The sequence below is a fragment of the Brienomyrus brachyistius genome, chromosome 19 (assembly GCF_023856365.1).
Source record: "Brienomyrus brachyistius isolate T26 chromosome 19, BBRACH_0.4, whole genome shotgun sequence".
Classification (NCBI taxonomy): Eukaryota; Metazoa; Chordata; class Actinopteri; order Osteoglossiformes; family Mormyridae; genus Brienomyrus; species Brienomyrus brachyistius.
The window spans coordinates 2,327,083-2,354,273 of NC_064551.1; the positions used below are offsets into that span (position 1 = coordinate 2,327,083).

The following is a 27,191-nucleotide window of genomic DNA, read 5'->3' on the forward strand; positions in this document are numbered from 1 at the left end:
CAAAACTTATGTAAACAGTTGGATATAGTGTTGTGTAAAATTTGTGACTCATCGTTCTTGTAAGATCTTGTAAATCAGAAGCTGTAGACAGTACTCGTGTGCGCGTGTGCCTGTGTGCGTGTACATGTGTAATGCGAACTACTTCCATCAGCATTCTGTAAGTCCGGTTAAACCACATTTTACTACTTATTTCACGTTTCCTGTATTTGTATGTTTCTCCACTTTTGCAGTTTTCCCCCCACCAAATTCATATTTATTCCATTTCCATATGTTGTAGTATACCTTTCTCTCACACCATTATGAATATGACTGCAACCATTACTGTAGCCAGATAAATTCTGGCAGTTCACGAACTCACTACTGTGTGTGTCCATACAGTTTGATTTGGAATATAAATATGAATCTACATTTCAGTGTCTTTATATGCAATCTTTATTGTAAAGCTTTTAATACAGAATAGTTTTGATGATTTCTTTAGTCTCTTATTGGACACAGTTGTGTGCGTCTCTCTGGTGTGTCAATATGGGACCCGAGTTCATTAACAATTGGTATAATTTGTAGATGGTTTTAAAAGTATTTTCCTTAATCAGATAACACTTTTTATGCATCGTGGAAAAACAAATTCGGATAACATAGTTTTCAGTTTTATAAATTAGGGTTAAAGTTCCAGCCTCTGCACGAGTTCCCCAGGGCTACATCTGAGCGCTTAAACTTCCAGCTGTTTAGCTGTTTAACTCTTAAATACCTACCACCAGTATCCAGATTCACTCACATCGTATGGGGATGATTCACTTTTGATGGGGATACAGCTGTAAGCAGTGCATTATGGGATACCAAATCTTCCAGTTCTGAGGGTTGAGAAACCGTGTGACTTTCGAATGCCATCCTCTCGTCACGCTGTATAGCGTCGGAAACCTTTTGTTTGGTTTGGAGACTGGCAAAGGTAATCTGAGCTCTTAATTCCGTATAGGCTGGGTCAGCTTCATGTTCCCGTAAACAGAAAGACCTATTTCACGACAGACAAAAATACAATTATACTTAACAAACCAGTGAAGAGCGAAACTAAATTATCTCTGACATAAGGAAGTGCATAGACGCGAAAGGCAGACTGCAGCCAAGGTATCTGTAATGAATTCCTTAGGGCGATTAGGCTTAAGTAGATGGACTAGTCAGTTTGATGGACGTTATGGGGTTCGATGATGACGTGCTGATTTTATCACTGCTGTGATGGTGACAGCGGCAATGGGATTTTTTGACTGGGGTGTAGCGCTTGCTGAAGCTTTTCCAGCACTGCCTGGATAAAATGTATATCATCTCAGTGATGTTCAGGATGATGCAGATCACAGACGCGCTGGTCATGATGTAGAGGAACACCTTTTTCTCGGTAGCCCTGGACACATAGCAGTCCACGGTGTTGGGGCAAGGGCTCGTACTGCACTGGAGGAGACTGGGAGCCTGGAAGCCACTGTACAGTTTGTAAAAAGCCACCAGAAAGCCCACCTCGAAGGCAGTCTTGAAAAGCAGGCTGAAGAGGTAGGTGCAGAGCAAGCCGCCGTCGATGCTGCTCTTATCTTCGTAAAGCTTTTTTCTGTGCCTCTTTTCCCGGTAGTCGCGGTAAGCGACGTGCAGAGCCACAAGAAGTGACGGCGTGGACACCATGATCAGCTGTAGGGACCACAGGCGCACCTGCGACATCGGGAAGAAGTAGTCGAAGCAGACGTTATGGCATCCCGGCTGCTGCGTGTTGCATACGAAGTCCTTGTGCTCGTCTTTCCACACATCCTCCGCGGCAGCCACGAATACCAGGATGCGGAAGATGAAGACCACGGAGAGCCAGATTCGCCCGATCACTGTAGAGTACTTGTTGACCCCGCTCAAGATATTCTCCAGGAACCCCCAGTTCATTCTTTAACTATATCCTCTCACTGACCCTTGAACAAAAAAGAAACACAGGGTTAATTTTTTCGGTTGTTTTGCTAAATCAAAACGCATAGTAAATTAGTAATTAATAGTTCGTCGTGTTTATCTCAGTCCTGGGGCCGGGATGCTTTGGGACAACGCGCAACATGTAAAGAAGATCAGATCATCACAAATTTCCCGATGATATTTTCAGTTTAGTCCGGAGCCTACGGTCATACCTTTATTGGGTGTTTGTCTGTAGCATTAATTAGTGGTGGAGTGTCTCTCGTTATTTACCACTGACTCACTTGTTGCTTGTATAGGTTTCATCATTATTTTTTTCCGGCAGGGGAAGGCGACCGCAGGCATAAAGTGGAAGTTGCTTCACTTGCCTGTTAGGTGTTTATACTATTTTTGGCACTATATAGTGTAGTGATGTTTCAAATATAATATCACGTTTCTTATATAGGACTATACGTTTCACAGTTTAGTTATACCTGTGCCACCGAATGTATTAATTACTCCATGTTTGTTTAATGTACGAGTGATGTTTCCCGACAACCGACTGAAAACTGTAGAATAGACATATGAGGATATTTACAGTTTATGTTTAGAACATCTTTTTCTTAATAAGGAGAAACCGATTGAAATAGAATGAAAGGATATTTACCTTTCAGTGAGGTTCTTCTGACTAAAATATTTTCTTCCTCTTGTGTCGCTTGCGGAGCAGGACATGGAGGTAGCAACAGTGTGCGTGTCTCTTCGTCCTTGTCACACTATTTGTATGTCAAATACACCTGCCGGACGCCACACCTATACCGTAGTCAAGGAGCCGCCGCGGCAGCCGCAATTATAGGCGTTCATTGGGAAATAGGAAGGAGAATACTTCCTATGATATGGGTAAAGAGTTAATCTAGAATCTGGTTAATTTAAGGGAATATTACTAGTTGCGTGATGGCAAATAGACCAACAGATAAAGCAACATTGTCTTTGGTCTAGTAATAGCCTATCACTTATAAAGGCAGGATAGCGCTCGCTTTAGATCTAAAAATGTACTTTTATTAAATTGATTTATTTTTTTTATCGAGGAATCACTTGTATTTCTGTGAAGAGTGTTATTTGCACGAGGACAGAAGCTGCCATGGCAGAGTATAGTCTGTGCTGATGCTTAGGCTCGAGCGTCGCTTACTATCCGTGTCAGGCGGCCGACATCAGCCTCAGTAGTAATTATAAGCTATAAGTGCGCCGTAGAGTGGATGCTAATCGAAAATACTGCGGTTAAAGTAGTTATTGTCATTTTTTTGTAAATGTGTTTTAGATAACTGGAGACTTCTCTTGAAATTTTAATGTCAGTTGCAAAGGAAGTAATTGATCCAGATGATAAATTAGTTATGAGAGTGTACGGGTCTTTTCATTAAGCAACAGCCTTTCTGTTCACTTGTACGTGCGTTTCATTCCCGCGTCTTATGTGGGACAACCTACGCGTTAAATACAGGCAAAGTAATTACAAAAGTTAGTGATGAAGAAGATGTAAAATGAAAGGAGATGAACAGTATAAAGTGCGTAAAGTTGCATGTGTTAGCTATTAGGACTGTGCGTTTGCCGCAAGGACGGTCTGAATCTCACTGTTGGGCTTCAGTCCGACTGTATCAGAGAGAAAAAAAAACTGTTGTTGGCTTGGGTTGAACCTTTAATTATTTTCTTAGCTTCGTCCCTGTACCTCCTCTGTAGACGAGCTATAATAAATAGTTAAATTTCTAAGGGGGTTAATTCCTCCTCATTGCATTGTGGAACATTATTTCCGTGACTTTTTTCGTTTATACGTTTGTGTCGTTCCGGACCAAAACGCCTCCCTAGAAAGACTTGGTCGGATTACCGCGTCGTACGAATGTTACCCGGCGCGCATTAAAGTCAGCGTCTCCGGCTCTTCGCGCACGTCTCCATTCCGAACGGCGGGTGGCGCTATAATTTGCTACAGTGTCCGTGTGCGGCTGCGCGACTCTCTTTTTTTTGTCGTTTGCTCTGTACTTCCGAGGACCATGAGAAGGTGCAGGTCACCCAACCGGTTGGACGGTACTTTTATTTAATCTAGTTTGTAAACTGCATATGTATACATGTTTCGTAGTTTGTCTTGGCTGCAGCCGTGTCGTATCTCATTATCAATCACGGTGCCAGCCTCCTCTTAAGCTGCATGACATTTCCTCGGCGATCGTTGTTTATAATGTTAACTCCCCGTATGAACGTTTATCCTATTAAAGGCTTGTCTTTAGTAGCCGGTTTTGGGTGGGATCTGTCTAACTTCTTCCATGTGCTGTCGTCAGATTGTAACAATGCCGTCTGCTGAACAAGGAAGCCATAAAGTAGAGACCTCGAATGAGAGCAGATTGAAGGCGCCGGGTTTGAGGGCGGCCAAGACCACCACTCTCTTCCGGGCCGTGAACCCAGAGCTCTTCATAAAACCCGTAAGGCCTCAGGTTATTGCATATTTAAGCCATAGAGGTTCAGAGACCATTACAGTGTCGGAGATTTTAGTGTTATAGGTCCTCTCGGACGAATGTTTTTAGTTTTGACTGCAGGGCTTTCACAAAGTATTTGTAATACTCTTATGTAAATGTCGTATGTGGTGATCCTTTTAATTATAGAACCGTAGACTTCTGTCACTGAAACATGACACATTTGCCCCTCCAATTAATGATTGCTTCAATTCCTCTGTTTTCATATTGAATCAAGTGAGAGTGGCAAAGAATCATCAATCGAAAAATATTTGTTGTTAATTATAGTAAGGTCTGATAATATGTAAAATAGTTTTTGTTTTACATAAAGTAATATACTGTATGACTGCATCTATAACCTACACATGAAAATATATTTAAAGCAGCGTCATTCCTCTTCTGTAGAATAAGCCTGTCATGGCCTTGGGACTGATTGCGATATCGCTGTGTGTGGGATATCTCGGATATCTTCACGCCGTCAAAGAGAATAACCAAGAGCTGTACGAAGCCATTGACAGCCAGGGTGAGCGACACATGAGACGAAAGACATCCAAGTGGGACTGAACATGTTAAACGACAATGTAAAAGTCGATGAAGACCAGCGTTCTCAAAGAAACCAGCTCTTAAAGTGCACTGCATCCCATAATGAAGATGAAACACGATGGAAATTAATGTAAACTTTTTTTTTGTTTAATAGATGGTGAGACAAAACCATGAAGATTCAGAGTAAAAAGTACCTGCCATTTATTTAAGTTTGTTAGGTGATAGCTTCCTTTGTAAGGAATGATGTGTGTGTGAATGCTGCAAATACCTTTTTCATTTCTCAGTTATAAGCTAAATAAAAATGGCATACTTTGTGTAAATGATCTGGTTTTTAAGCACGACTGTTTATTGTAAAATTACTGAGCAGCTTTTAAAAAACCATTCAGGTCTTTCCAGGTGAGAATGTAGTGCTACAGCTGTTTCTGTTATATGGCTGTAAACAATTCCGACTTTATCTATAACCGCTATTTGTCCTTATTTAAATATAGTTTGTAGTTATCAATATCTAACCGTTTTTTTTTTACTTTAGAATGAAAAAAAAAAACATTATGTTTTAAAACAAAGACCAGGATGAGATCACTATTCTGTGAGTATTGACGCACAGGAGATGGGAAAAAAAACTGGCAAAGTTAGACTACAAAATACAAGTCTTTTTTTTTATCTCGGGGACCGGGCAACTAAACTGCTGCAAGTGTGGAGAACATCAGCCGAGGTAGCTGCCACGGGAAGGAGGGTCAGAGGTGGAGGAGGGATTTACAGAGAATGATCTACTACAGTTTTATTGGACTGTCATTTACAATGACAATAAAGAATCTTGATTGTCCTGACTTCACGTTAGGTAAATACTTACTGGCTGCAATTACACGCCACACAGCTATTCAAAAAAAGTATTTACGGGTGAGTTAATTTATTGTATTCCTGTTTTAATTTAGTTGTTTGTGATTCGGAGTATTGTGGGTGTATAAACGGAACGCTTCACTGCCTGCTCATACCAAAACTACAGTTGAACGAGTTTCTGTGCAATATGAAGGAGGAGAACATCTTAATTAATCTGGTCCAGCCCCAACGTGTAATTGTGTCTATCAGGAGTGTAGGTGTGAGAGAGGTGTAGGTTTGGGTACCGTGGCTGTTACGGGGGGGGGGGGTGGACGGTTCGGGGCTGATTTGGCCCCTACCAATGCTGAATGCCAACCTACACCCTTGAGAGGTGTTGAGTAAATTAACTCTGTCCAGCTATACTAGGCAAACAGGTCACTAGAGAAGAATCCAGACTGCTGTTACGTCATCAGCAACGCAAACTGTATTTCCTTATTATATGTAGAATAATGTAACCAAAAGACTAACAAAACACACAAATATACAGAGTAAGCATTAAAAACTTCTGCTCACTACAGATTCATTTCATTATTCAAGTTCATCTTTAAAACAACATACAGGAAATCCTCAGATCAGTTCCACGGACTTCGCGAGTTTGCCATAGAACTGTAATCAGTTGGTTAGTTAATTCTGTGCTTTTATGTTTTAATTTTATTAACAACAATAATACTGAAGGAAATCTGAAGGAAATATTTAAATGAGTGCCCAGAGCAGAAAGGCGCACCATGCCGCCAGCATCCCCCCCCCGCCACGCCTCCCTCCCCCTTTTGGGATGTTATAAAGCAGTTCGATCCCCCCCCCCCCCCATTTAAAGTGTCCATTCAGCCGCACGCTTCGCAGCCCAACTCGCGCAACATGGCGGAGCAGCCGCCGTCCCCCGTCGGACACGCAGACCTGACCCAGGCTTTTCCCGTAAAATGTGACTGGCGAGGGGGCGGCCGGACCCTTTTCCACGCCTCTTAAATTACACTTTACCGTCGGCACGGCGATTGCGGTGGGAGCCTGTTTTCCGTTTTGGTAACTTGCGATTGAATACAGTCACACGATGAGCAGCAACGCGACAGGTAAGAAACTTAAAGCAAGTGTGTTCCGCTGTCAGTAGAGATTTGCTGTTTGTTACGCCTGCGTATATATTTTTAAAAATTCTTAAACGCATGAAATGTGTTAATTCTAATGCTGAATTAGGCGTCATGCCTGAGTTTGCAGTGCAGACCGATACCACTGTGTTTCAGCAGGTAAGGGATCGATATTGCTGGTCCCTTCTGGATCCTCCTTCATTATTTAACCCAACGGGAGCCTGTGTTACTGGGGGAGAAGGCTGTGCTCTTTATTAGCGGGGATCCTGAAAATGTGCTTTGCACGTAAAATATTCTCCAGTATTAATGTTCATTGTGACATGACAGACGCATCGCTCTATTACAGTGCTTTATTTCATCCATTTCCTTGCACACTTGTCAGACGTTGTATAACGACGATAAAGTTGGATTGAATTGAATGTTTTTCGAGTTTTACCAGTCTCCTTTATTTATTTATTTTTTTGTCCTAGCAGAGTTCCGCAAGTCTACCTCCACCCACTCCCTGCCTGCGGATCATGTGCTGTGCTCTGGGGCAGTCACGTTCCCCGGTATTTTCCCTTTTTTTTTAAAGTTTATTTAGGCACCGTGTATCGTGACGCCATGACCAAGCAATGGAAGATATAACGTGCTTACCGCTTTAAAATATCTCTGGCGCTTACAGTTCTTAAGGTTTTCATGCCTATCACCCCTCAGCCACGTTTAAAAGTAAATTAGTAAGCCGTTTCTTGTGTGTGTGATCTTCCAACAGGTGCCTTTGACCAGCAAGGATGTCCAGTAGTGTTCTTTCCAGTAGCACTGCAAAGCAGGCTAACATCTGACCTGAAAAAGGAGGAAGTTGTTTATTTCATCAATTACTTTTTGCAGTTGCATAAGTAAGCATTTATTCACCCCGGCATTTGGATAGCTGATGTGGTTCCCTCCCCATGGGTATGTGGTGCCACTTTTGTGGCTGTCGGTGTCTCCTGCTTGCTTAACTGTCCCCTGTCTTGCAGTAAATACCAGGAGAGGAGCACTCTGCTTTCTGTGGTGGTGGACTTCAGGAATGCTGCCTTGACCACAGCTAGATTTGTTGCCGAAACTCTTCTGCTCCTGGAGGTGAATTCATGGAATATTTTGCAAGTCATTTCTGTTTGTCTTATTGCAAGGAACCAAACGCTAAATGCTGTCGTATTGTAATACTTCAATGTGGCATAAAGGAATAGAGTCCTGCACACACACTAACTGTGCATCATTTAAACCTCTCAGTAGTTAATTTCAGGACACTGGTGTATTAATGAAAGCCTTTTATGTGGCCTGCTATTTTTGTAGTGGATATCGGAGCTCCCAGTAGATTAGCTAGTGTAAACCTTTTTTGTTGGATTAATGTTTTTCTCCCAAATATTCTCTTTCAATTAGTTTCCCCCCCCCCAAGTTTAGTCTGATTATCTGCTTTGCAGACTGGAATCTTGGGGGAGGGGGGGAATGTGATGGTTTGGTTTGCCGACATCCTGTTGAAGACAGGCCCGACGTAGCAGGGTTGATCACAAGACACTGCATGTTTTAATATAGCGCAGCCAGTTCAAGAATTTGCCTGTGAACTTCTACAGACATTTCTAAATCTGATTATATAATTTAGCTGGCATTTCCACATGGTTAAAGCCCTCCTTTTCTGATGTGTGTGGGAAGTCGTTCTTTGGTGCATCGGTCCTGGTTTGATAAAGAGAACTGCAGTCCTGGGCGGTACTGATGATGATGATGAGGATGGAGAGAAGAATGAGAATTTAATTATCACATGCCCAGAGTCAAGGTCACATGCTTTCAGTATAAACCATCATGCGATTAGTTATCTTCCAGTGGATCTCCTCAAAAATGTGCAGGCGGTGTTGAGGTTAATAATAGGGCTCTAACTCTTTGTGGACTCCACGTAACCTTCCTGTGGGTTGGGGGTCCTTTTGACTGGATGTGCCTCTGCGGAAGTATGTGGCCAGCTGTGCGCACAAATGTCAGAAACGATCACCAAGCGAGAGAGAGTGTGCGCTGACCTTGGTTCCGTGTCCCTCCAGCTGCCCCAGAGAACCGTTCATACACTCTATGTGGTTCAGCCCAAAAAGAGAGATGTGCTGAAGTTACTGCTGAAACTGCTGATGTCAGGTCACGCGAAGACTGGAAGCTCCGCCCCCTTTAAGGTAATGTTCACCTCCGCGGTAAAATCGAGGGCTCCTTAGAATCACAGCCGTAATGCATGCAAATGTGTCCTCCCACGCTGCATGTTCATGGCTTCGCTTGGTAAGTCTTCCTTTATATCCTTACAGAGTGTTTTTCTGAAAGAAGTTTTTGAACTCTATAACTACATTGATCGGAGCCAATTAACACCGGAACTGGGCGGTTACCTTGTTTACTGTCATCAAAGCTGGGTAACGTTTTTAAAGGTAATCTTCTTCTTTTTTTTTTGTAGTTTTAAGAATGCATCTGCGGGGGGGTTACTGTCATAAGTCGTACCTGATTTGCTCATCTATCTTCCAAATTCTTATCCTGGAGAGCATCATGGGGGCCGATAGGTTACACCCTGAATGGGTCGCCGGTCCATCTCTGGGATTCCACACTGTTAGCCTGCTGCGTGTGTTTGAACTGCTGTGTTGCGATCGTAGGCTATTTTGTTTTGGATGCGTCACATGTGAGATGCTTCTTGTTCGAATTGATTTCCATCACAGCTGTTGCTTCCGGCCTGTTATCCATGTTACCCCCGTTATCCGTTACCTTGGAGAAGCTCTCCCACTTGAGGTCTCCCATCTGACCTCATTAGCAGCTGAAAGACTGAAGCCCCTTCTCTGTTTGATCATGTCTGCGTTGTTAGGCAGGCTGCTCTCAGAAAGTGCACTCTCCATCGGACGTGTTCCCCAGCTGATGTAAAAGGCTGAATTATTCACAAGATCACAGTTCGTCTTGACAGCCCTGTGTCAAAATAAGCCATATAACGTTATGGCTGCTATTCTACTGACGACTAGCAGATTATTAATTAAATTTCACTCCAAGTGCATCTCGCTAATCTTCATTTTCGGGAGATGCCTTTTGTTGTACGTATGGATAAGTTGTAGGTCGTTGACTGCAGCGGGGGAGGGATTTAATTAGGGGTGATTTGTCTCTGTCTGTCTGAAAGTTGCAGGCTGTCTTTCTATCTCCAGGAGATCGATGGATTTGTCCAGGAGTTTCTGTCGGTGGTGCACCGGCTCCCATCCTGCATCGCTACCCTGCACACACTCTCCCGTCAGGCCGTGCCTGCAAGTGTCAAGGAGCTGAAGGACTTTTGCTCAGCAAACGAAGCCAGATTTCAGCAGCTGCAGAGGTGACACTTGGCAGTGCACACAGTGGCGTTTTTAATACTGGTGGGCCTTAACCGATATATCGAGGCCTTGTGAATTTATTCAGTGTCTCCCCCCAAGAGCACTGGCCTATACTGAACCTAATGTAATGCATGTTGAACTGCAGACTTTGATGTGATTTCAGCTTTTAAAACGATTTACTGTAAAACCCCACCTTATGCTTTAAGACATCGAACGATAGTCAAAACCCCTAAGTGTGGTCATGTTAGACGGTAGACCATGACATGGTGTTAATTTATAGTGGATACCAAAGGGCTTCGGTGGTAGTGTGGCTGTATGATGGTGCAGATGGTGGCTGTCGCCCTTTTCTGCAGGGAACTCGGTCTGGATGATCTGCTGAGACACTGTGAGCAGATAGTGGAAAAGCTGCGGTTCCCTGAGAACGAGCCCTGCTACCAGGACATGGCAGGAACGGCGCTCTTCACTCACACGGCGTACGACATGCTGCAGAATTACAACAGGTGTGGTGTGATGGCACGTCGTATCGGAACCGAAGCGGGGAGGAACGTGAGGGTGCAAGGAAGGTACAGCCTGTCTCCCGTCTCCCGGGACTGAAGTGGCCGCCTTCTTCTCCAAAGGATCACGGCCGCTGTGGAGAAGGTGGACCTGCTGTGGCAGCAGGCATTCTCCCGAGCCCATCTTCAGCTGCGGATTCTGCAGCTGCGTGACGAAGCCAAGCAGGTCGTGTGATCGGCGACTGATTGGGGCTTGTGGGGAATAGCATGAGTGCTTGTCCATTCATCTTGGGTAACGCGATCTGTACTAAAATAGCCAGTAACCAGTTTAGTTAAATTGTGCCCAAAAGGCAAATAATCCAGATTTTAAATGTTAGTGAAGCTTCCAGAAGCTTTAATTGCCAAAAAATATTGCAAATTAAATGAACATTCTCCATTAGATTGTATGGGGATTCTAAAACTCGGCAGTCCAAAGTTTTCCGTACTCTTTTCAAATACTGAGATCCCTGAACCTGACTTTACTAATTTTCTAACCTGTCAGCTGTGTAGATGTTTTCCTAGAGCCACGTCCAGTTTTTGACCCGTTTCCTGCTCCTGTAACAGATTATTGACCTGATGGACAAAACCACACAGGAGAAGCTCCAACCGTACAGAATCGAGATGGCCAAGGATGCGGAAAAAGCCCAGAGTCTGAAGGCAGACTTTGAGACGTCGGTCTACAGACCTGCCATGGTGTGGTCAATGTCTGCCACTTTAGAGCTTCAGGACTTCTTATTAATATTCATATTTAAAAATCAGTCTGGCAAATGCATCCAAAACTGTTTGTGAATCTCTTCACTAGGCCCTTGTGCACCGAGCCGATGATGTGCTTCGCATGTTGGCGGAGAGCATGTCTCCTGTGGAGATCCAAGCCCATGGAGAGTGGATCATGCAACTTGACCGTGTGAAGGAGAAGTTCTTGGCTGCTCTGGATTTGCCATACCAGACACTAAAAGCTGTCTCTGATTTCTACTATTACTACAACAAAGTAGGTATCTCCTGGTTTTGGATATCACTGGGTGTTATCTCCTTTAGATAGACCTAAGCTTTCAAACCTCAGTTGTTACTGAATCACGTTTTTTGCCATTAGTGTCTGTATTAACTGTTCTGACATGAGCTGTATCTTATGAAAATCCTAATTGTGCTATTTGTTTTGCTACCTGAACTACAGTCGAAAACTTGGTACGACGTCGTTCTGTGCGAGAACTTTTTCCAAGACCTTCTCTGGAACGGCACCCAGGACAGTATCCCTAAGCTTCACTGCCTGCGGGTGATGAGGGCCAGTAGGACCCCACCTTGGAAGCAAGCGGTCTGCGACTTCCTGAAGAAGAATCCACCTCCAGAGATGGAGGAGCTCGTTCAGTTAGCTCACCTCGCCAATGTCATTTCAGACCCTCACCTTCAGCAGAATGGAAGGTGGCTTTCTCATAGGTGGGTCGCTTTTTGAAGAGCTCGGAATTTAGGCTCTGGTTATTTAAATAGGCAAAGTTTATATATAACCATGATGCAGCCAGTAACTGAAATTGGTGACTTCTGCAGGTGTATGATTCTCAGGAAGCTGCTGACCTCGCCGGGTGCTGTAGCGCTAAATGACCTTCAGGTGGCGCTGCAGTGGCAGTATGAGTTTCTCAGGGGCACTCAGAGGGATCTGGCTCATGTTGACTCTGTAAGCGCAGGACAGTCTGAGAAAATGAACTGTGCAGAAAGCACATGCTGTCACCTGGGAGAGATCCGAGGTTCTGGTTCCATGCTGGATGTGCACAGCAGGCCCATCTATGAAGGCCTGTCTAATGGTACCAGACTGAATCCTGGGAGAGAGGGACTGTTGCCCCATCAGCCTCTTGCAGGCTTGGGTCAAGGGATGGTACATAGTTCTGGAAAACCTCACTCCCTCAGCTCCTTTGATTCTGGATTCGATGGAGCTGGAAGCACCCACACGGATGTGGTGGTGCGGAGAGAGAGCTGGGGTGCCAAGGAGGCCTTCCGGCCTGTCGATCGACAGCCCCGCATCCACGAGGAGAACATTTCCAGTGTGTCGGATTCCGAGGAACGCGAGGAGTTCGAGTTTGCCCGCGTGGGCGGCACCTCGAACGCCAGCATCCAGGTCATTCCGAAGATAACGGTGGATTCTCTCAACGTTGAAATAAAAGTGAAGCGTCGTGCAACGTTGCCCAAAAATCCCTGGCTTAGTTTGCCCGTGGAAGACCTTGAGAACTCCTACACGGTCACCATCGCGCCCAGTGCAGAGGATTCACATCCAACGGGTGTCATCCAGTCTCAGGACCAGCCCAGTCGGACTGAGATTTGTGAAAGTTCTCCGACGTCCACGGCAGAGGAGCAGCGGACTGCCTCGTTTGGTACAGGGGAGACGCCGGCGAGAACAGACATCCTGCAAACACAGGACAGTTTTGACGATTCTGGATCCAGCCTTCGTTACAATCTCTTGTCTAGCACCATAACGGACGCACAGGAAAAGGCCGACGACTCGACTGACAGCTTTCCGTCTCTCCTCTGGGACACGTATGACTTTCACAACACTAAACAAGATTCCAGTGAAAGGTAACCTTCATACTTAGGTGCTGTGAACTCGCATGATTTAATTAACTAACCCCTAGTTTGCTGCAGGTTGGTTAACAGTCTGGACGATGTATCTCTGAATGACTGGGACCTTAAAGAGCAAGAAGGACTGCAGGAGGTTGAAACAATACTTGACCGGACAGCTGAAATACTACAGGCAAGTTCCGATGTCCTACAGCGGTTGTGGGTTGTTTGGTGCCCTGTGTTACCCAAGATCCCTTTTGTAAGCATTTCATTTGCATTCCAGGAAGAAGAAAATGTTCTTGCCCAGGAGGAGATTTTGGATCTTCTGCTGAAAACTGAAAGCAGCAGCAGGCAATGGGTCATGTCTGAGTGTGAAGACCAGCCCAGAGCAGTAATGTCAAATCCCCTCTAACATCAGCATATACGTCTTCTGAATATACCAGCCATTACCATTTAAGAAACTACCTCCTTGTATTAGAAACCTTATGGAAATTCATGGTAGCATTTCACGGCTCCAGGGATAACTCGCAATTAACTACAACCCTTGCAGTCACTGGTGGTATTTGTCAGTGTGTCAGGAAAGTTTGCTCTAAGGTGGTCAATGTCTGTTAATGCGGTCTTCTGGTTGTCTTGAGTTTTACACCTGTAAGCCCTGATTTTGTCCTAATAATCCATAACATATGGTGATTGTATACATTGGGTAAATATAAACTGTAGGAAGCTGTTATTCAGATTCTGTTACAATGTGGAAGAGACCATTTTGAAATGTGGAAGCCAATGAACTTGGAGAAAAGGGTAACGATGGAAGCTGATGTGTTTAATGAAGTCTGTCTTTGCAGGTGGCCGTGCTGTCCAGAGACCTGCTGGAAGCTGGTGTCGAATTTGACGATAGTTGCTTCACCTGTTCTGATGAACGTGCAGACTATGGCTCCTGTCCCTGTGCACGTGTAGTGAGTGATGATGGTGACCTCAGACAAAGTGATGCTCAAGGGGTGTCTGAAATCGGTAAACAAATTGGAAGATGTGATCTACTTGAAGAGCTGAGAGGCCTCCGTGTTCTGGAGGAGCAGATTATGGAGGAGAACCTGAAGATCCGTGAACTGCGGCTGTCTGAGGAGACTGAGGTTGTGACTGAAGAGCAGTTGGACCAAAGCGCCGTACAGACCTCAAATCAGGAGAGGGAGGTCTTTCTGCAAGAGCAGGATAAGAAGCAAGAGGTGGAGAAAGTGAATCTCAGGAATGAGACTGCAAAGGAGAACCTTAAGGACAGGTTACATAGTGGTAGGAAAGTCATCAGGTGTTCAGTGATGGACGGAACCTTCACAACAAAGCAGGATAGCACCCTGTGTGACGATCTCCTGTCAGCCTGTAAGAAGCAGCTTCCTGACGATGAGCATTTGAACACGGCTCAGCATTTGAATGAGCACTTCTCTGAAACAGATGGTGTTACACTAAGATGGAATAATCAGGACGGCGCCGATCGCACTGGCGTGTCCCCGGACGACGACCTTGGAATGGACAGGCCTATTAATGATGACATCAAAATGTCTGCTTATCTGGGCGTCCTGTGTGACAAAATGGACTCCGTTATCTCATTGAGCAGCCCTACTTCTGGTGTTTGCAGCCCCAAAATGAGTGCGCTCGGAAATGACCGGAAAGGAATTCAGAGATTTTTGGGATCCGAGGGACCCAACTTGGATGAGGACAAAGGATCAGCATCTTTACAGTTAGGGCAGTTGCCCTTGGAGGAGAGCGACAGTCAGCTTGTAGGCAGGGTAGGGTCTTTGAATTCAGAGCCCCCTCTGAACCCAGGCCCACATCTCAGCCCTGAGGGTGAGACAGTGATGCCCCCAGTGCCAAAGCCAAGAAAGACGACCTGGCTCTGCAAACCTGACGGTAATCAAAGTGCTTCTGAAGGGGAACCAAAAAGCAATGCGCCTGGATGCCGGCAGGACAGCCCTGAACCTGGCTTAAGGCAGCAGCCTGGAACTCCTCCGAAGCCGAAAGCGAGAAGAAACAAACCTGCAACTGCCGCAGCAATCGCATGTCCAGAGGACAACATCAGCAACAGCAATAACAATAACGACCTACGTCTAACGGAAAGCCTCGGCCTGCAGGGGGCGCCACCGAACACCGTGGTTCCAGATGAATCCAGTTCTGAGGACCCAGATATGCCGACCGCATGCAGCATCCCGAGTGGCTCGGGGAAAGAGCCGGGATTGGACTGTGAGGAGGGGGGATTAGGACTCGGCCCCCCGGGGATGCATCTGTCCCCCGACAGACTAATGGAGCAGGAAGATCCATCTAGCAGCAGGCTGCTGTACGTGGTGCAGGGGAGCAGCCAGTGTTGCAGGTCCCCAGTCAGCACGGTCAGTCTGCACAGCACAGCAGAGGTAGGATGTGATTCCAGCCCCTTTAGCGTAACACAAGGCTAATGAATGGTGTTAACTGCCCCAGTGGATGCTTTTTGTGGGCAGTGGGGGCTTAATGGTTAGGGAAGTACGCTTGTAATTGAAAGATTGCCCCGTTTTAGCGGAGGCCCCTGGGCTGCGGCTTGGGTGAGCCTGTGCATTAAAGCAGCCCTGAATCTCACCTGGTTTTACCAGGCATTAATGAGGTAAATAAGGCTACATCCCACTCCCACTGCCAGTTTTTCATTAAAATCAGTCATCTTTGGTGTATGTCCAAACGGCCTCTTGTGGCAAACCCTACAGCTCCATCCACAATCGCAGGAAAGTGGGTTTTGCTTTCATTTATAGATTTATGGATTCAAGACTCCAGTAGTGCTGGACACTGGGTCTGGACTGATGAAGGCAGGCTTTGCAGATCAGGACCTCCCAACGGCCGTGTTTCCAACTGTTATCGGGGTCCCCAAGTATGAGGTATGAAGATTTGCCTGTTTGATAACCCCTGAATTACATTAACCAGGAAAAATCAAAGTTCACACCACTGTCCAGAATGCGGACCGAACCACAAGTTAATCCAACCCAGCTGATAATGCACCTTCTGAACCAATATGGTCACCATAAAAAGGTTTAATGTGGTTTGAAGTACAAAAAATACAACAGCATATACTCATGACTTACCATAACCCCCCCTCCAAAGACAGTTAAAATGGTTAGCGAGCGTTACTGTAAAAAGTGACTCTCATGACGTCGTCCTAACCGCACACGCCACGGCTAAGCTAAGCTTGGCCAGTATTTTATCCCCCACGTTAAAATTTGTCAGCGATAAATTTCACCAAACAAAAATACTGCAATATACCCAAAACACCATGGTATACTGTGTGACTGTAATACTGTCCAAACCTAGGGAACATTATCGGAATGAAATGCACTGTGAAAGTTTATTCTGCAGGGAGGCACAATAATCACTCATTTTATTTGCCTGTATCTACTGCTGATTCTATACTGTTGTGCATTTGACAAACTTTGATTATATCAGTGTTTCTGTAGTGCTAAGTTGGTTAACGTCATTACAAATTCTTCAGTACAGGATGCTGTTAATCAGTCTAATCTTGACTGATTAGTCTCGACTGATTGGTCAGCGTGGTATTTGGTCTCGACTGATTGGTCAGCGTGGTATTTGGTCTCGACTGACTGGTCAGCGTGGTATTTGCGGTATTAATGTAGGTTTGGCTGCAATTGCAGGAGGTCATGAATTGGTGTGGAGAACGAGAGACTTACATTGGACATGAGGCACAGCACATGCGCGGGGTTCTGGCCCTGAGGTACCCCATGAAGCATGGCATTGTACAGAACTGGGATGAGATGGAGAAGGTAAGCGGATCCGTGCGAGAGGAAGAGCGCTTCCATATGTGTGATGATGGCTCCGCATGTCTGTCACAGTCCCAGCCTGCGAGGAACAGCTGGCCGTTCTCCAAGGGTCTTAAAGGGGGTTCACTTCCCTGAAACAAGCACTGAAGACCCTCTGAAACATAGCTATCCGTTTAGGTTTAAAGACCACAGAAAAAAATGCCATTCATCCCCATTATATCCGAGTGAAGCCTGGGGTTTTTATGGCCGACGTTGTGCTGGGAGTTGCCAATCTAGATACACAGAGAGCACTAAAGTCCCTCTAAAATGTATCCTGCTCCAGTTTTGGGGTGACCTGCCCCTTTAATCCCTGCTCTGCCTTCAGATTTGGCAGCACGCTTTCCAGCAGCTGTGTGTGGCCCCTGAGGACCACCCGGTGCTCCTGACCGAGGCAGCTATGAGTCCCCTTGAGAACCGGCAGCGGATGGTGGAGCTGATGTTCGAGGCCTTCTGCGTCCCCTACACCTACGTGGCCATGCAGGCCGTGCTGGCGCTCTACGCCGCGGGGAAGACCACCGGTGCGTTCTGCCGGACACACCTACAGGCCATCTGCCACACGTTTGACCTTTTGCTGAAGATCTCAAACGGTAGCTTCGATTCCAGTGGTGTTAGCTGCACTAGCAGGACTGTGCTAACGTTCTATGGCACTGCAGCTTTCCATCTATTACCATAACGTAGACTGCCTTGCCTGGCAGCACGATGCCACTGTTCGGCCCTTCAGCGAGGCCCTTAACTCCAGTTGCTCCTGGAACACTGCTCCCTGATCCCCATTTGTATGTCACTCGGGTTTCTGCTAAATGTTTTGTTTTTTTAGAGTCCTGCCACCTAGTGGTGGGCTTGCAGAGTAGCGCTATGTAAACATTTTTCTTCCTTCTGCTGAAGGTGTGGTGTTCGACTCTGGGGATGGAGTGAGTCACAGTGTTCCAGTGTTTGAGGGCTACTGCCTCCCGCACGCAGTGCAGCGCTTCACCCTGGCTGGTGCTGATGTCACACTCCACCTCAGAAAGGTAGACTTGCCCCCTGATTTGGGTTCATTACAAAATTTGGTCGCACTTCGCTGTTTCCCTTGCAGATTTCGTCAGCAGCCACAAAACGTAGCTATTCTCTTCTTTTCGTGGATTTTGTTCTTTAAAATTCCCAAAAAAAAAACGTGCTTTGACGCAAGTTGCATCAGCGAGGATGTTTTTGAAGTTGCTGCAGGAGCGAGGCGTCACCATGAACACGTCCGCCGAGCTGGAGATCGTGCGGGAGGTGAAGGAGCAGTGTTGCTATGTGGCCCGGGACTACGAGGCGGAGATCTCCCGCGTGATGATGTCGCCCGATGACGGCGTATCTTACACTATGCCTGATGGCCGGGTCGTGTCCATTGGAGCGGAACGGTTCAGGTAGCGATCAGGTTCTCCGGCCCTGATTAGACCCCTTCTACAGCTGATTGGTGAATAGGGAAAGTAAAGATTTACGTTCTCATGTTTAATGACGTACAGTTTAGAAAGCAGGGCATAGACGTCCCTGGAGCAAGTGCACTTTAAGAGCCGTTCTTTGGGGGGGGCACAGTGACATCACTCTGCCGACCCCTGGGATTTGAACCGACAACCTTCCAGTCACAGGGACACTAACCCTAACTCTCCAAGTATGGCACTAGCAAAAGCAGACGTGACTTTACCTTGTATGCATAGTCCGGTTCAACATCTCTTTGTGCCAGTGATATGACTCCAGCTTCCCATTTGGAAATTTGCTCTAACGCTGTCGTTCTGTTTATTGAAGGGCACCAGAAATTCTCTTCAGGCCGGAGCTGATCGGGCGGGATCACTATGGCGTGCACGAGAGTATTTTCAAATCCATCCTGCACTCTGATATCGATCTACGGAAAAGCTTCGTAGGGAACATAGTCTTATCAGGTAAAGTACTGAACTGCTAAAGACTGATCCACACATCTCTGCAGAAGTGTAACACTCGCATGTCCATTTCTCTGTTTTAAAAATTCAGACAGCCAGCTCGCTTTGGTCAGCTGGCTGGCGTGAGATACTCAATTCGGGACAAGTCTGCAGGCTCACACACACACTCACACACACACTCACACACACACTCACACACACACTCACACACACACTCACACACACACTCACACACACTCACACGCATTTACATGTATGTAACTAACAGTTTTATTACCTTGTAAATGGTCTGTAGGGTTTTCAAACTACCCCAACACTTGTCCAAAACATCCATGTTGGTGTTTAAACTGGATGCTAGTGAATCGATCATGTGCAGTGTGTTTGGAATGCAGTGGCCATTTGTCACTGTGCACCTCCGCGAACATCAAACGCATCATAAATCATGTATGTGTACGTGGAAGTATGAACCAGCCTTCACAGTGCTCACATCATAACTAACCAGATACGTTAGACGGCTCCGTAGTACGTTTTGAAATTTTAAAACCGAAACAGGCATGTAGCCTTTGGAAAATGCCCTTAAGTACCTGTGATGTTCATTGATTTAAAAAATCTGAATCGGATCGTTGTCTTTAATTTCTCGTATCTTTTAATGTCTGGCGGCACAGGAGGGAACACCCTGCTGGCTGGTTTACCCCTGCGTCTACAGAGTGAGATCAGGAGTTTGGTACCAGAGGACCTTGTCCAGTGTGTCCGGGTCACGAGCCCAGCAGACAGGGACTCTTCCGTGTGGACAGGGGGCGCTGTGCTGGCCAGCCTGCCCTCCTTCGGCTCTGCCTGGATCAGCCAAGAGGAATACGAGGAATTTGGTCCCCAGATCGTTTTCAGGAAGTGTTTCTGAACAGCATAGCCCTCCTGTTTGCCCAGAAATTGTTTCCTCAGTTCAAGTGCAATAGCCCTCAGGCCAAGTTTTTAAAGCAAAGCTTTTAAATTGTGCGGAACCAGTGTTTGGACAGTTCAGTTAACACTGTGAGCAAAGTTTTACATTAGTGCCTCGAGTGCTAGAATAGCCCGGATCGGGGATATTAAATAAAATAGCCTTGAGGTATTGAACACATATAATCCTATAAAACTGAACTGATTAGCTCCTCTAAAGTCCAATTTGGTGTTTGTGCCACACTAATACTTCATGAGCAGTACGCGATACTTATTTAAAGGCTTTTCAGACGCACTCACTGAGCACTTGGGGTATTTAACACTTTTGGGCTGAGCTACAGTGTTAAACCTCCTCAACGTTTAGCTCAGAAAGGTACTGATTTCATTCCATACGCCCCTTTGACTATGGGACTGCTGGATAAGTGCATATGGGGTTGATTGTCGAACAGTGGGGGTCACTTGGCCATACCAAGGACTAGATTGGTTTAAAATGTTTGTATATTTATATATATATTTTTTATTACAGTGTGTGTGTGTTTTACTGATGCTGCTTACGGTGGTAGCTGAACTATTTCTAGGCTGGAAGGTGTTAACTCGTACCATTAACATCTGTTTTGGTTTGGTTTACTGGGTAATTATTCGTAACTTATTAACGCAGTACATATTCTCTGTATTTCAAAAATCCTCTTTGAGTTGCAGCTTAGTCTGTGGTGCATTTTCTGACTGGATTTTCCATTTTTTACATAATGTTTGGTTTTCAGCATTTGCGACAGTAGAATTGGGGTTTTTTGGTAATAGGTAGGTACTTCTAATATACTAGAACCTGAAACTTTGTACATCTTTTTGCCAAAATGACACATTTTACTGTGAATCAATGGCCCTTTCAGCAGTATTTACTTACCCCTGTACTCACTGAAGTTTTTTTTCTTTATCTTTCGGTGCTGGCACTGACTTGGCTTTGAATATGTTTCGTAACTCTGTCTCAGGTCTTACCAAGAAATCATCAGATTACATTTTATGTAGAGTGACACAAAGTCTCTTAGCAGTGGAAGTAATTGATTTAGTGAAAACGCCAGCACTGCTGGGCTGAATCTCCTTTCCCCACAGACGTGTTTGCTTTGCTCGACTGAAATGTCATTTGTTTGTTTACCTTTTTTATAATAAAATATTTTAAGCACCTTGCTGGTTTTCTTGCACTGCATGGCAATATGCAAATAGTACACTTGCATGTCCCACATCGACTGTGAAATTGGCTTGCTACGTCGCAGGCACAACGATAATGTGGGTTTCCCCAGGACAAGTGTGTCAAATTCCAGTCTTGGGGGGGGGGGGGCCTGCTCATTTTTGGGTTCCCCCTCATATGCATGGTACGGCTGCGTTAAAAAACTGCGTTTAAAGATCCGCAGCGCTCTGTTGTCAGGTCACCATAGCAACCGTGCGGAGAAACCTGGCTTTACAGGGGGGGAATCGTAGTTTGTGTGTAAATTAGGGAAAAGTTAAGATCTGTTTCTCTCTTAGTTGAAACGTGTCAGCTTTTCTCTGAAGCGCACGCGTCATTTTGCTTCCAACTATTAGCCTGGCGTTTCAACGCGAAGATGTCGTATCCTCCAGCTGGAAATATCATAAAGAGTATTATTCGCGAAGTTGTCAAAGAATGCCTTGCTAAGGGCCAAAGCATATCAGAAACTTTAGCTACCTTTATGGTAAGTGATACATGTATAGATACTTTGCACTTTCGCTCGGTAAGTTGTTTGTCGTCAAAAAAAATTTGCTGTGTATATATTTGTTTTTAGGTAAAAGCTGTTGTTTTAGATCCACAAAACCAATTCAACGTTGATCGGACTATTACAAAGCAAGACGTCCAAGAAGTAATCGAGGTACAGTAGATGCACAAAACCAATTTATTTTGATATAAAAAATATGAAATTAGTTTACTGGTGTAACGTTTTTACATGATTAACCTGTACTCGTCACAGAGATGCGTGCAGCGGCTTCTGGACCTGCAAAGCCCTTCTGTGGACACCATCAAAATGCAGGCTTATTTTGACATGCATTACACCTCCCGACGTGAGTAGGGATTACCGTGGACCTCTCACCAGAATTTAAGTTGAAGGCAATATAGGTGCCAACTTAATAATGTATTTCCCTAAATCCTACATTGCGTCATGTTTTATTTTAATGCTGCCTTCAGAGGAGTACCTGAAAGAGCACAGGCGCGTGCTGCAGGCTCAGCTGATCCCGATCACTCGCGAGATCACCGACAGCCGAGCCAAGTCCCGTGACGAGCTGGAAACCCTTTACGGCAAGATCGCCAGCTATGTCCTGCTACGCTCCGGAATGGGCTCACCTACAGACATCAGCACTGTGCGAGAGGCCGCTGGTAGACGCTTCACCCTTACAGTCCCACATCTCAGTCTATGGAGGATTTGAAGTAGAATTAGTGTTCTGCGTGAAGTATCCATAAACTGTAAAATAAAAGACTCATTCAGTTTTATCAACATTACCTACAATAATAACAAAAATGATCTAAACTAATTTGGTTATTTGTTAAATACCAACAAAACTTGGAAGTACATTATCAGACAGCAGCCTTGATACCTGACATGATTTTAACTTTAGTCCCTGCTCACTCCTGTGACTTCCTCTGTGTATGTGTCCGTCCGTCCGTCCGTCCTTTAGCCGCCCTGCACAGCGTCTTCCCCCAGCCTGAGCTGGGCGTCTTCATACCCCTCAGCAGGAAGGACAAGGAGCAGCAGCTGGAGCTGCTCAGCAGGCTGGTCACTGGGATCCGACTCTTCAACAGGGACAGGAGAAAGGGAGGAGACAGCATCGATGACTGTGAGTTCCCGAAACAAGGCTGACGTCGTGGTTTGCAAGACGAAGGACACGAGGGCAGCTGTTAAGTAAAGAAAAAGGGGCTTTATTGAACGGAACAGGAGCGGGGATACAAATCAGACTGCGAGGGGTCAAAACGGGGACATTAGAATGGGTTAGGGCACAGGCAGCCAGAGGACTGACACCAATGACCGACTGGGGAACCAAAAAGCACTTATACACAGGACTAACAAAGGGCTGACACAAGGCAGATGTGGACAGTTAGCACAATAGGACTGGGGATAACAAGTAAGACACAATTAGGGAGAATTAGAAGAGATCCGGAAGACCAGCAGCAACCCCTACTGGTCATACTGGGGGATGGACCAGACATGTCGTGACAGTTGAAGATACACTTATGGCGCTAATATTTGTATGCCCATGTCAATAAAGTACTTATATTACAGCTTATGAAGGTCACACTGGAGTATGATGTAGTTCTACAGGCTTTCATGTCTAGCAAGTTTGCGGACTGAACGTTCCAGGCTGTTTTTAGCGTCAACTTGAAAATACATTAGCAATGAACTTTGAACCATCTCACCAAGAGGAAGCAGTAATGCACTGAGAATGGTATTTGATATTGACACCCAGCATATAGTAGAAGTGAAGTTCATCAGCACAACTCACAGACACGCTGCTTCACTGATGTCTCGTGTGAAACATGCTTCTCCTTTCTAAGTGGTCTCTTCTTTCTTCTTCAGTGCCAGCCATCTTGAATGAGTCCATCTCCACCAGCATCGAGCACATTAAATTCGAAGCTGGTGCATCTCAGAACCTGGCTTACCGGTACATAGCTCTGCTGGAGGGTTTGCAGGCCACCGAGCTCGTTCTCAAGGACGGCAACGTGCCACCTAAATTTCTGAAGGAAGCACTGTACAATGCTCGACAACACGAGACCTTCTTGCGACTCATTTTGGTGAGATAAATTACGTCATGGAGTTATGTGAAATTAATTGTATTCATAAAGGTGATAAATTATATTGGAATGTTTAGTAAAATAAGTAAATTTGACGTAGTTATAATGAGCATTGTAAAACAAACTCATGCTCCAAGAATATATCCATGTTCAAATGATCTTGGAGGGAATGTATCGCGAATCTGCCCGTAGGCGGATGTTAGGGTGTGTGAAGAGCAAACACGATCCCTGCAGTCAGAGCTGCACTCCCAGATGGAGGAGCTGAAGATCATTGTCCATTCAAAGACTGCAGTTCCCACAGCCCAGGTTTTCGTAAGCATCTTGCCTTGACTTTTCTGCAGTAAATTGCTCCTGTACAGCCACTGGCTCACAGGAAGCGGCAGATTTATCGGTGACTAGTGGCACCTTCTCCCTCAGCCCCATTTCACCGCTCTGGCCAAGCTGTGGTCAGGACTTCAAGATGAGATGCACCTGCTGAGTATTCTCAACAGCATGGTGGCCAACCTTCAGCCCTTCCTGGGTGCTCAGTCATGGCAACTACCAAAGGATCAGCTGGAGATCTTTCTGGAGGGTGTGGAGGTGAAGACTGATGAGCAGAGAATGAAAGAATCTGCAGGTGCCTTCACTTCATATGAACTTTGACCCCCCGAGATGGTCATTACCCTCTAAAATCTCACTCCATTCGTTACTCCCCTCTGCAACACTGTACTCTCATTAACGATGTAAATGCTGTGGCCAGTAAATGAGTAACCAGAGTAACCAAACATTTACAAGTCAAACACAAGTTCTGGCAGCTTGTCTAAGGAAGTTTGTCTGATTTATTTCCACCTTGACAGTATATAGACACATGTGATCCTGGGGAGGGACAATGCAGCGGGGAGTTCAGTAACATTTGTAATTCGACAGACTCCGTGCCCCTTCTGGGTGTGGACTCTGCACATTCTCCATGCTGTTGGACTAATCATTTGCCCCCGGTGTGCCTATGTGTGCCCTGGGGTGGACTGGCATCCTCGTTCCTGCTGCCACACACAAATCATGGAGCACATGCGATGAATTTTTGCATAGCATTTTTTTGCATACTTCTTCATTCAACTATTAGAATTTTTTATTTGAAATGATTATGATATAGTTCCAATGGTGGTCATTTACTAACAGTGTTCTGTCTTTGGTGCAGACAATCGCATTGACCCATCCGTGTTCAAAAATCAAGAGTGGCTCTTCCCAGAGACTACAGTTAATATGGATACACTTCCTTTTCAACACAAGGGAATGTGTGCGAATGCACTTATAAAACATGGTCTTCTTTTGCCAGGTATCTACAATTCCCAGAGCAGTGTCTCCCAAACCAGTCCTCAGGGCTCACTGGACAGAACGACATTTTAGTTTTATCCCAGTTCCCAGAACACCTGACCCAAGCAATCGGGAACTCTACACAGGGAACTGGCATGAAACAAAAATGTACATCTCTGGGTAGAATATTATAGAGTTTATTTTTTGGCCATGGATTTAAAAAACCCAAACGTACAGTTTCACCAGTTTCACTCGCGTTTCAATTATGACAAGGTAACCCAGCGGTCGGCATCCTGAAACACAGGAATAAATATCACATCTTCAGCTCTAAGAAGGCAGCCTGTGAGTTTGCCTCCAACCCAGACGAGAGCATCGAGTCGGTAGCCGAGGAAGCAAAATCCTCTCCGGAGCTAATTCAGCTGCTAGAACTCCACCTGCAGTTCTCTCCTGTTACTCCATATCCAGAGGTGAGACGTGCTCTGCAACAAACCTGTTGCAACAAAAAGTTCCTTTAGGGTCAGTGATGTTTCTATCTGTCACCCAACCCACCTGCAGTCTGTTTCCGGTCCCTTTTGCCGCATCTGCAGATGGGGAAGAAGCACCTGACACAGCCTGTCGCAAAGTGTGACGGCGATACACAGACAGACACCCACCCAGTAGAGAGCAACATTGTGAAGTCCTACAAATGGAATGAATGGGAACTCAGGAGACAAGCAGTCAAACTGGTATGTGTCTGATTTACCGTATGAAGCTGATGATACACAGGACAACTTTTCCAGCAATGTTGCTGGACAACTACCAGCCAGGTGAGACAAAGGGCCACTCCTCTGGATCCAGATGATCATGAAAAGTAGCCCATTGTGAATCAAAGTTTTTCAAAACCGAAAGTGCGCAAGCAACACATTGCCCAGCGACATTGCCCTGCAACATTGCTTAAAAGTTGCCCATAGAGCTGGTGTGGGCTGCTGCAGTGTTTACAGAACACAACTGCAAACCAGGTTGTCCACCGTCCAAGCAGTTCATAAAGAGAGTTACATGATGGATGCTTGATAAGGTTTGCCTATTGGAAATGACTTTGTCCTGTATCCTGAATGTTATTGCTCGAGGAACTTGTGCAAGGGCCTGGATTGTCCAAGTTAAACACATACATGTAAAAATGTTTTTAAAAATGCAAGTTGCTTTGGTTAAAAAGAAAAACATCACTTGTGCAGTATCAGGGACACAAATGAATTGTTGGTACATGTTTAAGATACTTATTTTATTGTATTAATGTTATAAATTGATTAAGAAGTTGTTCAGGAGCTGCCGGTGTTTCGCCCCAGGCGAATCTGCGCACGAAAGTGACCTGTTCAATGCAGACGAATCTGAGCCATATGAGGCGGGACAACGCCACGCAAACTTACACGCCTAAAGAAGCTGCGTGTCAGACTAAGAAGGACGGGGAGAGCAGCGTCCCAAGACCACGGGGGTATCTAGCAGGACTTCGTGGAGGACAGAGCCGAACAACACGTCTAATAAAAACCAATTTAACAAGGCCTGTAGATGAATGAAATTATAACTATGGTGCAGTGTTCAAGATAGGTGACGCGATATGAAAGATATCAATCTGAAATGTATGATGTTAATCACCAGAAATTTTTCCAGAAATTAGAGTTTTTTGATGCAATAACTATTTACTGCAATTAACTTGTTTGGACAAGCTGAAAGTGGTTTCAAGCAGAATTGCAGGTACGGTGTTGTCGAATAAACAAACTTACATTCGTTGAGCATCATCACCCTCATTCTCTACTGCCCAAAGGAAACGTACTTCCCTATTTCTTGAACAGACTGAAGGCCTGGAGATACTGTTGCGTTGCACCCCAGGCGAAAAGTGGCGACAGAGCATCAGACCTGGGGAGGAGATCTTGCAAATAAAAACATTAAGCAGACTTTCACAGCTTTCTTATTTTCATAACTGAAGATCGTTTTAACATACTGCCTGGTTTATTTTCAAATACTATACATGAAGGTTTAGAATTGCTATATTTCATATATAATTATCAAATTAACATTTTTACCACTGTCGTCGTATAAACCAAAGAGTATATTTTATACAAAGAGAAGTTAGGGTCAGTAGAACCTACATGATGTCATTGCCGTGGAGCATGACGGGAAATGGCCAACCCGGAAGCGAATCCGGTTCAGCGTG

The 27,191-nt window shown here is 45.3% G+C and overlaps 4 protein-coding genes and 1 long non-coding RNA gene across 7 annotated transcripts; 3 read left to right on the forward strand and 2 right to left on the reverse strand.

The window, feature by feature from the left end:
- Positions 1-414: 414 nt before the first annotated feature.
- On the reverse strand, positions 415-2,706 carry gjb7 (gap junction protein beta 7). The gene is made up of 2 exons (XM_048986147.1): positions 2,570-2,706; positions 415-1,931 (listed from the first exon to the last, which is right to left on the reverse strand). Exon 2 carries the CDS (start codon positions 1,903-1,905, stop codon positions 1,153-1,155), a length of 753 nt encoding a protein of 250 aa, XP_048842104.1. The 5' UTR covers positions 1,906-1,931; positions 2,570-2,706; the 3' UTR covers positions 415-1,152.
- On the forward strand, positions 2,690-5,257 carry smim8 (small integral membrane protein 8). Of its 2 annotated transcripts, none has more exons than XM_048986148.1 (3): positions 2,690-2,799; positions 4,221-4,361; positions 4,797-5,257. In XM_048986148.1, exons 1-3 carry the CDS (start codon positions 2,791-2,793, stop codon positions 4,953-4,955), a joined length of 309 nt encoding a protein of 102 aa, XP_048842105.1. In that variant the 5' UTR covers positions 2,690-2,790; the 3' UTR covers positions 4,956-5,257. The 2 variants fall into 2 exon arrangements, with proteins under 2 accessions (XP_048842105.1, XP_048842106.1); XM_048986149.1 differs by lacking the exon at positions 2,690-2,799 and adding an exon at positions 3,829-3,972.
- Positions 5,258-6,609: 1,352 nt separating this feature from the next.
- LOC125714966 (uncharacterized) lies at positions 6,610-21,100 on the forward strand. Of its 2 annotated transcripts, none has more exons than XM_048986138.1 (23): positions 6,610-6,874; positions 7,357-7,434; positions 7,635-7,758; positions 7,879-7,981; positions 8,929-9,051; positions 9,178-9,294; positions 10,048-10,208; positions 10,560-10,706; positions 10,824-10,926; positions 11,304-11,432; positions 11,542-11,727; positions 11,911-12,170; positions 12,279-13,298; positions 13,365-13,477; positions 13,568-13,671; positions 14,120-15,673; positions 16,040-16,162; positions 16,931-17,059; positions 17,421-17,613; positions 17,978-18,102; positions 18,287-18,480; positions 18,860-18,993; positions 19,656-21,100. In XM_048986138.1, exons 1-23 carry the CDS (start codon positions 6,856-6,858, stop codon positions 19,886-19,888), a joined length of 5,472 nt encoding a protein of 1,823 aa, XP_048842095.1. In that variant the 5' UTR covers positions 6,610-6,855; the 3' UTR covers positions 19,889-21,100. The 2 variants fall into 2 exon arrangements, with proteins under 2 accessions (XP_048842095.1, XP_048842096.1); XM_048986139.1 differs by having other exon boundaries at positions 7,360-7,434.
- Positions 21,101-21,156: 56 nt separating this feature from the next.
- Positions 21,157-26,769, forward strand: cfap206 (cilia and flagella associated protein 206). The gene is made up of 12 exons (XM_048986140.1): positions 21,157-21,626; positions 21,717-21,800; positions 21,900-21,990; positions 22,115-22,303; positions 22,603-22,761; positions 23,499-23,713; positions 23,906-24,025; positions 24,131-24,329; positions 24,888-25,025; positions 25,277-25,470; positions 25,591-25,728; positions 26,326-26,769. Exons 1-12 carry the CDS (start codon positions 21,519-21,521, stop codon positions 26,551-26,553), a joined length of 1,863 nt encoding a protein of 620 aa, XP_048842097.1. The 5' UTR covers positions 21,157-21,518; the 3' UTR covers positions 26,554-26,769.
- On the reverse strand, positions 24,509-27,170 carry LOC125714974 (uncharacterized). The gene is made up of 2 exons (XR_007383900.1): positions 27,127-27,170; positions 24,509-26,906 (listed from the first exon to the last, which is right to left on the reverse strand). It is a non-coding gene; the product is annotated as an uncharacterized LOC125714974 (long non-coding RNA).
- Positions 27,171-27,191: the final 21 nt, after the last annotated feature.